Here is a 15,361-nt window from a genome sequence, read left to right on the forward strand (position 1 = left end):
GAAAGACCTTTGGCTCAAGTAAGGCATATCAGAGCAATCGTTAAAATGAAAATAAAATACACAAGTAAAGCTTACATAGCAAATAATAGAGAAAACATTACATAACATTCAAAAAAAAAAAAAAAACAACAAAATAATGTAATAACTAAAGCAAATAATAGAAATCGAAGGACAAAAGCTACGATGACTAATCCTAATGGTATGCAAAGAGTATACCTCAATTCCCAAACTATAGTCAATTGATTTTTCAATATAGACAAATAAAAAAAATAAAGAAATTACCAGAAAGCTTAGAAGATATGGACATTAATTCTTCTTTCAATTAGATCTGCAGATACACAATAACAGCGAAACAGATTTTTGGGAGTACTAAATAAAGTACACTAAAGAGAAGGAAGAGGCTATACTACAATCTAATCATTCATCTTCATGAAAAATAATCAAGAACAAGATTCTTTTTCCTCTAAACAGGCCTACTCCTTTTGTGGGTAGGTCTTCCAGTGGAGTCCCCTTCAGATGAAACATTGTTGAAAGAACCTGAAAGATGTGCATAAAGGTCAACCACTCTCCTTATGTTGTTGTTCAGTTCTCTAATTAAACCAACATTCCTGCTCAAATTATCAGGGATCTTGGACTCATGATTCTGATTAATCTCATTGATTAACAGCCTATTCTGATCCAATATGTCTTGAACTTGAACAAAGCTCTTTTCACATGTCTGCATAACTTTCCCATCTATTTGGCCTGAAAAACTATCCCCTTCCATTTCTTCTTTGTGTTTGGTGGAGAAAGAAAGATTCCCCTTTTAATTTAATACATAAAAAGTAGATCCAATCCTAAACGAAAGAACAAGGAAAACACAAGACAATAATGAGGAAAAGAAGTAGTAGTAGAGACAATTTCTTGATATTTTATATGACACTTTTTGTTTTTCTCCGAGTCATAAAAGAAAATCTTTGATCGCAATATTTTTGTATGCCCTTTATATATTTTAAATTATTATTAATTTATGATTTATAGTGCTTTTTATGTATTTTTTTTAAAAAAATTTAAAAAGATTGTATATTTAAATTTACAGTTAAAACAAAGAAGTTTAACTTGCGAAATTAGAACAATATCATATAAATTGAGACGGAAAGAATAATAGTTTTAAGAAAAACCCATCATATTTTCCCATCTGTACTTGACTATAGTATTAAGGAAAAGGCAGATAGACAAAACAAGATAAGGTATTTTGAATTATTTAAAGACAAATTGTAACATGAGAGACAACATCTGAACTTCAAATTATGACTTACCGTACCCACACCCTACTCATAGGTTCATCTTTTAAATAAAATAAGGAGTAGGAGATCATGTAACAAACATGTAGTATGCAATTATTAATATCATTATTATTTTATTATTTAGCTATTATTGTATGAGGCGATGTCAAAAAAAGCAGATCCCATTTCCATAAAGAGAACCTTTTAGTGCGTACCCTACTATATCTAGGCTAAAGGCCTAATTTCACGGTTTTCAAAAGAAGAATATTAGAATCCTTTTTATCTTTTGGTGGATAGAGTTGATCATACTTTTGCTAGTGAGAAATACCTTATCTCCCCCGATTTACGGTGTTTGACTAAATATGAAGTTTAAAATAAAATAAATATTTATTCAAAATAAATTATAAATATTTATTCAAAATAAATTATAAATATTTATGTGATTATAAATTATCGCACTAAAAATAAAATAAAAATTTAAAGTTAAATTATTTCTAAAATCAAAATATGACGTTTTTCTTTAGATAAACTGAAAGGAAAATATACATAAATGGGGATTAAAAATAATGATTATTAAATAAATAATTAAAGTGCACCGGATCAGACATCGCAATTATTTTTGAAAAAATCCACACTCCAAAATGACCACTCAATTTTTTGCAGTTTAGCCCTCCATCTCAAAATATCTATTGTGTTTTCTAAAAATAGTTGTTCTCAAATAATTTGTTATTTTAGAAGTTCAATTACAATACGCTTTTTATTTTTATTTTTTTACTTTTAGTAGTAATTGGTCTTGAAAACTACAAACACCTTGATTATAAAGCGTTGTTATGATTGTTCAAACTCTTATGAAGGATAAACTAGTTAAAAGCTCTTCGTAATTGATATTTTTTAAGAGGGGTGAAAAACATAATTACGAAGATAACTTGAGATGGAAGGAGTATGTGAGTATCCTCCTTTCAAGACAACATCCTTTCTCTTGCACACCGCCCCACCCACCTCCTAGTGGGGAGGACAAGAATAGTTGCATTAGAAAACTTCGAAATATCTGGGCCTAAAAAGAGCAAGAAAAAAAGAAGAAACTTTCCGTTATCACGGAAAATCAGCCTATAGAAAACATTAAGTAAAGACCAGAGAATTCAAAGTTGAAAGTATGTAGAGACTTTTTACATTTGCAAAAGCATAAATTCCCATAAAGACTAATGAAAGAAAGTAAAAATAGAAAAGTAAACACCATATATATCCACGCCCAGAACACCCCAAAAAAAGAAAGAATTGTAGTACTTAAGAGTCTCAACCTACATTGTAAATTCTCCCAATAAGAACATGAACATCGAGTGGCTCGAAAAGTGATGAAAAATCAAGACTTTGAATCTTATGAAAGATCTAAGTGATCTAAAATCTTGGAAACTCAGGCAACAATTTAAAAAAAAATGTAAATACCAAATAAGGTGCTAACTGAGACAAAAAGTTATACTAAAAGAATTTTGAAATACCTAGAAGAACATCTGATAAAATTGTTGTGGTTGAGAGACAAAGGACAGAGATTGAAACAGCGACTTAATCGAATCTCCAGTTAGAGAGAGAGAGAATATGTAGATTTGACAGTCAGGCTTCGACCCACCCTCTCACTTATTTTCTGTCTACATTGACTACTTCCCCTATTTATAGTCAAATTTAAAGTTTCAGCTGTCTGATATTTTGTAGGAAATCTACATTTAATACAGGGCAAAGGGTCAAATATACATCTACTTTACTTTATTGGTTAAATATATCTTTCGTTAGTCAAAGTATCTAAATATACCTCTATGTTAACCAAAATTATTAAATATACCTCTAGATGGATAAAAATGCCCAAAATCAGATGAAATTAACCATTTAGCTTAAAAAAACTAATGCCTCATAATTTTAATCCGACCCGACCCACAAATCATGCCCGAGATTGGCAGCTTATCTCGGCTTTATTCTTTAAACCTTTCTAAAAACATCGTTAATAATCGACTTTCTAATTGGGTGAGAATATTATATGTGAATTCTTTTTGGGTGAAGCTTTAGCATTGTTGACACATATTAAAGTTACAATGAAGAACAATGAAAAATGACTTTCGGCTCTTGCAATTAGACATAAAAAGTCAATTGAATATGACTAATTTTTTTTATATTGTACATAAGTTTGATAATTGTTTTTCTACTGAAAAGATGCATTGTGCACGCGAACTAGGAAATACTATTGTAAAGGAATTTTATGTCAATTTTTAAGTTAATTAAATGAATGACATAAAAAATTAACAATAGTTCGAGCGTTTATAATAACTTAATTAATCAATGATTAAAAATTGTGGAGTTACTGTTTTATTTAAACTGATGGGTCTATCTTATTATAGTTCCAAGAAATTTGATATATTGCAAAATCTTTAAACCACTGTTCTTGAAAAATTCTTTGAAGCATCAATGTTTAGTTAGTCCATAAAATTTTTAGAAAGATTTAAAGAATAAAGTCGAGATAAGCTGTCAATCTCGGGCATGGTTTGTGGGTCGGGTTGGGTTAAAATTATGGGGCATGGTTTTTTTAAGTTAAATGATTAATTTCATCTGATTTGGGCATTTCCATCTATGTAAGGGTATATTTAACAAATTTGGCTAACAGAGGAGTATATTAGGTACTTTGGCTAACGGAGGGTATATTTAAACAATAAAGTAAAGTAGAAGGGTACATTTGACCCTTTGCCCTTTAATATAAAGCTAGACAAAAGAAAAGTGATGTGACATCTCTCTTTGATTAAGGATTCTATTTTTTTTTTCCTCCTCCATCCTATTAGTTTAGCTTATTAAATATTAAAAAAGCCTCTTCCCTCCATAATCATTTTTCATTAAGCAGAACAATTAAAACGTAGTAATGGCTATACTTTTCATCTTCTATATTACTACGGAGTATCGTTTTCGCTCATGCTTATGCCTTTACTGAAAATATATAAAAGGAGAAACGCATCTCCCTGCTGCCTAACTTCTTGTAGTGTTACTATTTTCTTTTCATTTTAATTAGGAAGTATTATTCTTTTGTTAATTCCTTCTCTTCCTTTTTTTCTACAAATTTCATACTTGTAGTCATATTACTTAACTAGTGAATTTTCCCGCGCTTCGCACGATTATAAAATTTAATCCACTTTACCAAAAAATTCACATGCTACTAATTAATTTAGAAATTATCCCTCTTTTTATGAGAACGAATCATTTATAATAACATATATTTCAATTATTATTAAAGTTTGTTTATTTAGAGAAGATATTTATGTTCAATATATGACGTTTGTTTTGAGTTTATTTAATTAAGAAAATCTATAGAGTACTAAATTGCATAGAATTCAAATAGAAATAAAAAGAATCACATAAAGTCTTACTGAGAGATGTCTATAGGTTAAAAAGTTATGTATGTCGTATATAACTTTAAGGCTGCCCTGATTATCTTATTTTTGTGATACAATCTGATCATTCTTCTCAGACCATGATATGCAATTTGTCTAGAATTTCTTCTATGCTATTAAAGTCGTCTCATCATAGTATAATCTGCTCAGACGCCATGCAATTTGTCAAGAGTTTCTTCCCTGCTCCTGAAATCGTCAATACCAAATCAGAGAGTTGGATGTTTACATTTCAATTTTCTCCTTTTAAAACTAAGAGTTCATTAAAATAATCAAAGTTGTCAAATGGGCAAGATATGGTATTCCAATCCTCCCTAAATATGTTTACCTTGGGTATATATATATATAAAGAAATCGTCAACATGTAAAGACCTGAAAAGGCAATAAAACATATGACTGCTTCGAGAACATAATCTGTACTAATCATTTACTCATATGACTGCTTCGAGAACATAATTTTTACTAATCATTTACTCAAAAAAAAAAAAAAATTGTAAATGCATTTATAGAAAGAAACTGCAGTATTCCTAAATTAAATGACATTTTTACATACATCGATATTCATGGGAAGAACAAATAATTTATCGTCCAGTTGTTTAAGGCAGTTAAATATTCTACACATATGGATTGAATGGTTAAACATAGTTAAATCAACATTATTTAAAATTGTATTATTATCAAGTGGTGTATATTACTACTAATATTATTAACGTCGTCGGTACAGAAAAATAAAAGACCTAAATATTTGTAAAGAAAATATCAAAAATCTTTTTAAATCTCACTCTTTAGTTCTCACGGTTGCACTTTCTCATGCCATCTTCTTGACTCTCCCCTCGCTTGTCTGACAAAAAAAAAAAATTGAATTTGTTAGAAGAATTCCATTGTACTCAAAATGACAAAACTAAATTGCAGATGGTATCAAATTATATGTTTATGTATAAGAATTATGTGTAAGTATATAAAGCGCAAACCTATGGTCCAGTTATGGTACAAAGACTTCATTTTATATCATTTTGATGAAGCTAGCAATGAAAATCAGAAAGAAAACGATTACTACATAAAGAAAATTAGCATTAAACGGGAAAAAATAGAATGAACATACTGAATATTTAATATCAAATAGTAAAAAAATACAGTCAAAACTAAAAAGAGAGAGGAAATGGATGATATTGTTAGCCCTTTTCCCTTGAAAAAAAAGTATGTTAGGTAAAATGGATAGAGGAAAAATATCTACTCACTCTAGGGGTAATGTTTGCAGGCTTTCTATCCTCCTCAAATTCCACTTATGAAATTGCGGGATTACACTGGGATGTTGATGTTGTATACTCTAGTCCCAAAATTTAAGGAGATAGAATACTCGTATGATTTAGCTTATTAAATATCCAAAAGTCTTAAAAGATAATTAACATAGATCGAAGAATAGTGTAATCTTTGCTTTCAAAGGGTTGGGGGGGGGGGGGGGGGGGGGTTATTTGTTGGGGGAGTCCGGAACCTAAATGACCCAACAAAAAACGAATTGAACCAAAATACCCCAAAAAAACAAAAAAAAGAGTTACCAAGGTACCTTGAACGCAGGAATGTTAACCGTAACGGCCTGGTTAACTCCTTTAACGTAGGAAATTCCTACGCAAAGGCCTTCTTTAACGCAGGAAATTCTTGCATTAAAGAAGGTTATAAAATTTCCTGAGTGGGTGGCTCCGATGGACATAATGTCGGCGAATCCTAAGATATGAAAAATTATGAAATAATAAGTACCACATATGTTTAAAATAAGTACTTTAATGTTTTAAATAAGTATTTTAAATACTAACCAACATGTAAAGAAATTGCTCGAAATCAATAAATAACGGTGTCTTGTCGTAGGTTAGCGCCTTGGGACCCTCTAGATTTCTCACTGGCCACTCATCACGTACTGATGCGTGAAAATCATTCCAATCCATGTCATCATGTACTCCGAGATTCGCATTCTGGCTCTTTCGACATGAAGACACATGTATATCCGTAAATAGGTTTGCCGGTGTAAACGCAGGTGTCGGCGGTATGGATAAAGTCGACGAGCAAGCTGAGCTGCAGCTCGGCTAGAACGAAAGCGGCCTCATCGGGCTAATCTACTAGATGGTGTCATCTATCACCACCCCGTCCGCCACCATGTCCTCTATCACCACCTCCTCTGCCTGACTGTCCTCCACAACGTCCGCCTCCATCCACCGTCTGATACTAACCCTCTTGAACACGATCTTGCATATGCCTAGCCTCTATTGCCTACCGGATACCGTCCTCGGCTATTTGTACAACCTCCCCATCAAACCCCGCGGTCTTGGGGATAAACGTATGGTCTAACCCCAATAGGCGCATGTTACACCCAATACTTTTCTACGTTAAGTTTCTTCATGAGTTGGTTGTTATAGATTTGGGATACAGAATTATGTTCAAGTTTCATAAGGTTAGACATGTTCATCCTGAGTATATAAGGGTTTGACTTCATGTTTAGTATGTGATGGAAAGATTGGGGTTAAACGAATCGACGAGAATGGGTTTCGGAGAAAATTAGATTTTACGGTCGAATATACGGCCCGTATATCTGGTTAACCCCCACCGTAAATTGATAATAGTGAGATGAGCCACTGTTGTGATTTTACAGTCGAATTATATGGACCGTATAATTTTTACGATCCGTAAAAGTGAACCGTAAATTTAAGTCAGTGCCAGATTTTTATTTTATTTTATATTTCGTACCCTCTCATTTTTATCTCATTTTCCCTCATCTCCCCAAACTCCAAGTACCTCTAGAAACTTCTCCAATATATGTAATCAACCCCAAGTGAAATCAATAATTAAAAGTGAGAATCAAGAGCTAAAGGTTTTAAAAGTATTGTTGAAGCTTGTTCTCCTTCTTGTAGAAGCTTTGGAGGATACTTCAAGGTGAAGTAATCTTGGAAGTAAAGTGCTATTGAGTTCTTGAGGTAATATTTCATCTTATTTCCGTGTTTATGAGTTTATATGATGATTATGCTAGGTTTGAAGGGAAAGAAATTGGGGGGAAGGTTCAAATATGAACTTGAGTTTGTGTTGAGATGTAATATAACTTGAGTTATGTTGTTAATATGTTTTTGAGCTAAAATATTGTTGTAAGGATAGTAGTTGGTGTTGAGATTGTTTTGAGGTTGTTATACTTAATATATTTTGAAGAAGGAGGTGTATAGGTGTCGTATGCCAATCGTATATCGAATTATTTTATTATATATATCTCTAAATGTTGGTAATATGTGCTTAAAGAGGATCATATGAGGTTGTTGTGTTGATTGTTGCAGTTGGATGTGTTGTGATGGTTAAGAAATAGGGAAAATGCTGCCCGTTTTGTTTTAGAATCAATTTATCGTTTGACATACGTGATATAGTAGTACCATCTAAGCTTGTAAATACCTTTCTTTGTTATAAAATTGGAGCACTAGTTCGACGGATACGTTTTGGGATTGTGTTGGCGACTTGAGGTATCTTAAGGCTAATTTTCCTTCTTTTGGCATGATCCTTACGAATTAAACGTAAATGTAACGCTAATCTATAATGATTCTATTCTTAGTAGCTAGGGAAGTTCCATGTTGATTCATGTTTTTTAATGTTGTTTTCACTAAGTCTTTCTCTAGATTCAGTATGATTCCTAGAGTCACTTGTTGATGAAACTGCTATCTCATAACGATGTTCGGAGGTACAACGACCTTACGTCACTCCATCAGGTTCAGGATGTACTCTTATCATATTCATGCATTGCATTCTATATATATACTAGTGCAGATCAAGTAATACAAATGGAGTGCACAACATATGAGGAATCATTTAGGGTTTTTGAGATCTCGAAGGCATACTTGAGAGTGGTGTGGGTAGCTGAGATGCAAACAGGGGTAGCTGAGTTGCAGTTTCAAAGGGCGATTCATTTTATCAACCGTCAGATTCAAGGTTTCAACACATGCATAACAACAATTGGAAAGTTAATAGATAATAATGTTGAAGATCGAAGAGTATGCACAAGATTGATGAAACAATAAACATACCTGCACAAATGGAAGCTTAAGGAAGAAGAGACGACTCAGAGAATTAATGAGGGGTCCAAACCCCATGAAAGACCTCCATCATCCTCGTTGGCGAGGCAGAAGCGAGCACAGAGCAGATCGGTGAGCAGCCATGGCAGCTTTGGAGCTTCTTGACAACAAATATCAAATAAGGCAAATAAGACTTGTCGATGCCCTTTGGACAAAATACTTTCCTCTTTCATTTTCTGCTTTTTGTTTTTTTAATTTGTACGCTTATTTTTGGTTTTTGGGCTGGGCAACTCATTTGGGCTCAGCCTTTATTTTTTGGACGATTTTTGTTGCAATTAAATAAAATGCCCAAATGGGCCAATTTTATTTAAACAAAATTCTCTCTCTCTCTCTCTCTCTCTCTCTCTATATATATATATATATATATATATATATGTACAAACATATGGCCCCTCAGACGTTATATACGTATATATTATTTATTATATATATATATATGGAATATGGGGAAGGTGACGACGTTATAAATGCACTGTCACCTGATCAGCTGGTCACATGATGATGCCCACAAAGGCCGATATGATACGATGGGATGCCCACAGAGGCTTGACAGGCGTTATATACACTTATATATGTATGACCCCTATGCATGCACGCACAGTATTTATGCATACCATTGGCCCTCAGAGGCAGTTCAGACATATAGTTGCATTCATTTCATCTTATGTACTTTTATGTCTCTTTCATGTTAATTTCATGCCTTACATACTCAGTAATTTGTCCGTACTGACGTCCCTTTTTTCTGGGGGTGCTGTGTTTCATGCCCGCAGGTTCAGGTAGACAGGTTGACGATCCGCCCCTGTAGGTTGCTGTTCAGCTGATATTGGAGCACTCCTCTTGTTCTGGAGTTTCTGTTGTGTTTTGGTACGTTATAATTTTGTGTACATATGGGTATGGCTGGGCCCTGTCTCGACCTTATTATGTCATACACTCCAGTAGAGGCTTGTACATAGTCATGGTATAGTTAGACGTTGTATGGCCCCCTCGGCCTATATTTTTGTTGTATAGTATTCCATGATGGTCTTGTCAGCTTGTACATTTTTGTCTAGCATAGTTATGTAGTATGTCTTTTCGGGTTCATCCCCTTTTCATCATACCTCTCATATGATCTAGCAGATTTCCAGCTGATGACCTTCGAGGTCCACTCTTATTTATGACTATGATACCAAAGTATGATTAGCGGTGCTCGGCAAGTAGGGCTTGGGTGCCCGTTATGGCCCTCTGATTTGGGCCGTGACAGCACAGTCGCTGTACGGCCACCAGCTGCATTTGTTTTCAACAGTAATAATTAGTTAATTTTTTAAATTAATAATTAATACTATTAAATCAATCCAAGTGCGATAAAATTACCAACGCCTCATACTGCCCTGAGAGTACTGGGTATCCTCGATCATCCGAGGGACGTAAAGCGGGATTGCCAATCAAGCGGCGTGTGATCCGCTGGTACCACTGCATGTAAACTCGATGGGAGGTGCATGACCGACCTCCGCTAATCTCTAACCTATACTCCCAATGAGGGAGCTAGATGTCCATGAAAGCCAAAAATGCAGCATCGACGAGCGATCGATCGTCCCGCTCATAGTGGCGGTGGCTATACTCAATGCGGCGGAGTATATTCTGTGGATACCCAAACTGTAGTAAGACACGGTCAGGAATGTGCTCCTCAATGATGTCCATGTGTATCAATGGACATTGCAACATCCACATAGCCTGACCAGCCCTGCAAAAGGGTGACAATCGATCCAAAAACTTAGTGTACGACGTCCGTAAAAAAAGTTGTATAAAATATAGCTAAAAATTAGTGATCAACAAATAGAAAATAAAATAATTAAAGTAATAATTTAAAATTAAACAATTTTACCCGTTTGTCCGTTATACGATCAAGCTGGTCCCGGAATGTAAGAATACTGTGATGTGTATCCATATCTCGGTCAATCCTTGTCGTCCACCTCCTCGCGTAGGGCATCTCATCATGGAGGTCAGGCTGAAAAGACAACATCCTATCCCACACCCATAACTGAAAGCGATATTAAGAAAATGTGATTTTTAGTCGTCATTTCAAGAGGTATATTTAGAATAAAGGAACACACACTTACATATATTACCTGGAGTAGAGCAAATAATCCAGCGACATCACTGCTATCACCGTAGAGGAATACCAAAACAACACCGCTCCAACTGTAGTCACCTAAACAGTCCAGATCGTCTAAAAAGATCAAATACTGTAAGCTCACATAGGCACCTGATGTATTCGGGAACATGATGCCCCGGAATATAATCAGCAAGTACAGACAGGCATGACGATCAATAATCTCCTTCTCAGTGCCATCTTGAATAGGATCCAAGCCATGCAAATAATCGCAGAGGACACGTATCCTCACTCGATTCTGTCTCGAGAAATCATCATCCACAGGCATGAACTCAGTGAGCCTAGTTAACTCCGTCCGCCATATCGCATTAGGAGGAGGCACAACTCGAGTATATAATTGTCACACCCCAATTCTAGAGTGGCGTGACCGGCACCCTAAGCCACGCTAGACCCGAGCGAACCACTCTAAACCTGAAACTCTGGGGAGTGACCCCCACCTTAAACTGATAATGTCTAATCTGGAGATACATAAATACGCTGACTGTCTCGTCTGAAATGGGTGCACACCCAAAACATATATATAACTGAGCAAGCCGAGGAGGCTGCTTTAATTGTACAAAACCAACATCTAACAGACAAACACAAACCGACAAGGCTATCACACAAACACACTATATACAGGTCTTGTCTACAAGTCTTTAGGGAGATGTGTGACTGTAACATATAATCTGGAATCGAGAAGGGAAGACTCCAAAGGACTTGGCAACTCCGAACGGAAAGGGAGCTTACCAATCAGCTGATGTTAGATCCTGTCTACTGGGGAGGCCTATAAATCTATCGATCTGTAAATGCAGGCATGAATGCAGCGCCCCCGACAAAAGGGACGTCAGTACGAAATAATATACCGAGTATATAAGGCATCGACAACTGAAACTGAATTGAAACAATACAATCCATAGGCCAAAGAATGCCCTGAATACCTCTCCAAACCTGTCTCATATGAAATGCAATATATATATATATATATATATATATCACTGACCAAAAGGCCAGGCAACTATAAAATCTCACTGGCCAAGTAGCCTGGTAATATGTCTCACTGACCTGTCGGCCAGGCATATCTCTCACTGACCCGTAGGCTAGGCACATCTGCCTCACTGATCCGTAGGCCAGGTATATTTGTCTCACTGACCTGTAGGCTAGGCAAAGTGAAAATGTCTCACTGACCAAGTGGCCAGGCTAAAGAAAATATAAATATCATGCAAATATATCATGCGTATGCTGAAAAACACTGATACTGTAACATGTCTTTTCTGTCTCTCTATAACACAAGGGCATAGGGAGGGGATGTGGCCCCTCCGAAAGAATAACATAACACTCGAAAACTAGACAACAATAGGGAGGGGATGTGGCCCCTCATAAAGCATGACATAACACTCAGAAACTAGATAACAATATGACAAGCTCTACTTTGACAAATCTTGAGTCATGGAAACATGACAAGAAAAGAAGGAACAACCTCAACATACCTTTTCGGTCTTCTATTACTTAACGTTTATTCTCTCGTGCTCATAAATCTACATTCAAGAGAAATCATAATACCATTAGACTTATCGTCATATGCCTATCTCAAGTCTTTCAATCAAAGTCCTTTAGAATCTGCCAAAATTCGGGCAAAATCTCCCCAGTTTATATCCTTAGCCCGAAATCACCATACCAACAACCAACACAACAATAAATACACCAACGCTAATAACAACATCATCAATAACAAAGTGTTCCATAAAACATCCCACACGATGTTTATTCAATTTTCTCAACCAACAAATTTGTTATACGATAATTGAATAGTGCTACCTTTGTAAATACGCCTAAATCAATATCGATAAAGGAAGATACCTTATATCCGCTAGAACCATAATATCTTTAGTTTTCACCTTGAATTCCAGCCAAAATTCACCGCAATACGATATTATAATCGCAACTATTTGTTGTTTGAACCTGAATTCGGAGATTATACTTAATTCGGGCTAAAATTTGGGGTTGGGAAGTTGTGGGAAATTTTCAGAATATTAGGGGGATTTTCTGGTGTATTTGGATGAAGAAAGGGGGGTAAGCCCCCCTTATATAGAGTTCCAGAATCTGCCTGGACCGACTTAAAATTTGCTCAGCGAAATCGCGCTGCCTCCTTGCGTGTTCACGCTGAGTTGCTGGGTCCTTCTCTGCGCATTCGCGCCACCTTCTGGCAAGTTCGCATAGGGTTAATTCCCTGCTCTGACAGCCCATCTTAAAATGCTCATAACGTTTGACTCCGATGTCGGATTGAGGCACGGTTTGTTGCCTTTGAAACTAGACTTCATGAACTTCAATTTGCTTTACCTCAAAACTCCTCATATACTAAAAGATATTCCTTCTCCAATTTGGACCAAAATTGTCCCCCATCTTTTCTCTAAAGTTCCAACAACTTAATTTCCTTAATCCACTCGCCCTTCAGTGCTTCCCTAGCTTATTATATGAACTTAAACTCTTATAATCATAAGGCAGGCGCATATAATCTCATATATCCTATAACGTACTCCAGTATCCACGATTACGCAGCTAAGACCTAACGAATCTTAACGTACCAAACTACGAGGTGTAACATTCCTCCTCCCCTAAAAACATTCCTCCCCGAATGTTAAACTCTTAGAAATTCTACAAACATTTTGCCAGAGTTTCCCCTATAATTGTACCACTACCATCCTATCATAACAACCCAAAATATACAGTGCCTCACAGGGCTACAACAATAACGACAACAATGGCCGCACACGACCAAGGAAATATAAGATGGAAAATGTTACGCACCTGAAGACAATGATGTCTCTATTTGAACTTCTTCTAGGAGTGGAAACAAGTGGGGTACCTGGACTTCATATCTTCCTCAGCCTCCCAAGTCATTTCTTCCTTATTATCGTTTCTCCGAAGAACTTTTGCTGAGGCTACATATTTAGTCCTTAGCCTCCGAACTTGTCTATCCAGGATTGCAATTGGAACCTCTTCATATGATAGTTGTTCAGTAACCTGAACATCATCGATGGGCACAAGTCTCGAAGGATCTCTAACACACTTACGAGGTATGGATATATGGAATACTAGGTGTACATACTCTAAGTTGGAAGGTAGATCCAACTCATAAGCTACCTTGCCCACTCTACGAATAATCCTATAAGGCCTAATATATCGAGGGATAACCTTACCCTTTTTACCAAATCTCATGACGCCTTTCATCGACGACACCTTTAGGAATACCCAATCATTATCTTGGAACTCCAAGTCTCGCCGTCGATTATCCGTATAAGACTTCTATCGGCTTTGGGCTGTTAATAATCGATCTTGAATAATCTTAACTTTATCCACCGCTTGCTGGATTAAGTTCGGCCCTACTAATTTCGTCTCTCCCACTTCAAACCACCTAATTGGTTATCTGCCTTTCCTCCCGTATAAATCTTTATCCGGGGCCATCTGAATACTGGAGTGGTAGCTATTATTGTATGCAAACTTGATAAGACGCAAGTGATCATCCCAATTTCCGCCAGAATCTAGCACACATGCCCTTAACATATCTTCAAGGGTCTGAATGGTATGCTCAGCCTGTCCGTCTGTCTGGGGGTGAAATGTTGTGCTAAGATTCACCTGAGTCCCTAAACCCTCCTGGAAGGATCTCCAAAAATTAGCCGCAAGCTGCGTACCCCTATAAGAGATAATGGATACAGGAACACCATGAAGTCGGACTATCTCCTTAATATAAAGCTTCGCATAATCTCAGTGGTGCAAGTAGTCCTGACAGGTAGAAAATGCGCTGATTTTGTCAATCTATGAACAATTACCCATATAGAATTAAACTTACGTTGAGATCGGGGTAAGACTGAGATGAAATCTATATTAACTACTTCCCACTTTCAAGTCGGGATCTCCATAGCCTATAATAATCCGTCGGGCTTCTGATGTTCAATTTACACCCGTTGATAGTTAGGACACTGGGCCACGAACTTCGTTATATCCTTATGCATTCCATCCCACCAATAAACCTCTTTAATGTCGCGGTACATCTTTGTTGACCCAGGATGGATAGAATAGCAGGAGCAATGAGCTTCCACCATAATTTCCTGATGTAGCCCCGTAACATCGGGAACACACAATCTTCCTCGATACATGAGGACTCCATCTTCGGTAACCTCAAATGGTGATTTCTTCTTTTGCGGAGCTGTATCCTTATAATGGGTCAATAAAGAGTCTTTATACTGGTGTCTCTTCACCTCGGCTACTAAGGATGATGTTGCTGTAGTCTGAATAGTAACTCTGACATCTCCTGAATCTATAACTCTAACCCCCAAATTGGCTAGCTGATGAAGCTCATGAGCCAGGTCCCTTTTTCTAGCCCGTAGGTATGCTAAACTACCCATAGATTTGCGACTGAGGGGCATTTGCTACCACATTCGCTTTCCCTGG

At 36.3% G+C, this 15,361-nt stretch overlaps 1 protein-coding gene across 1 annotated transcript; it reads right to left on the reverse strand.

Annotated features, from left to right (window-relative positions):
• Positions 1-300: 300 nt before the first annotated feature.
• On the reverse strand, positions 301-2,918 carry LOC132640862 (protein ELF4-LIKE 3-like). Its single transcript, XM_060357656.1, has 2 exons — positions 2,762-2,918; positions 301-836 (listed from the first exon to the last, which is right to left on the reverse strand). The coding sequence occupies exon 2, from the start codon at positions 764-766 to the stop codon at positions 464-466; it is 303 nt and encodes a 100-aa protein (XP_060213639.1). The 5' UTR covers positions 767-836; positions 2,762-2,918; the 3' UTR covers positions 301-463.
• Positions 2,919-15,361: the final 12,443 nt, after the last annotated feature.

This window comes from Lycium barbarum, chromosome 5 (assembly GCF_019175385.1).
Source record: "Lycium barbarum isolate Lr01 chromosome 5, ASM1917538v2, whole genome shotgun sequence".
Lineage (NCBI taxonomy): Eukaryota > Viridiplantae > Streptophyta > Magnoliopsida > Solanales > Solanaceae > Lycium > Lycium barbarum.

What these genes read in the sequence shown, in the direction of transcription:
- LOC132640862 (XM_060357656.1), bottom strand. Translation starts at nt 766, where the DNA reads ATGGAAGGGGATAGTTTTTCAGGCCAAATAGATGGGAAAGTTATGCAG.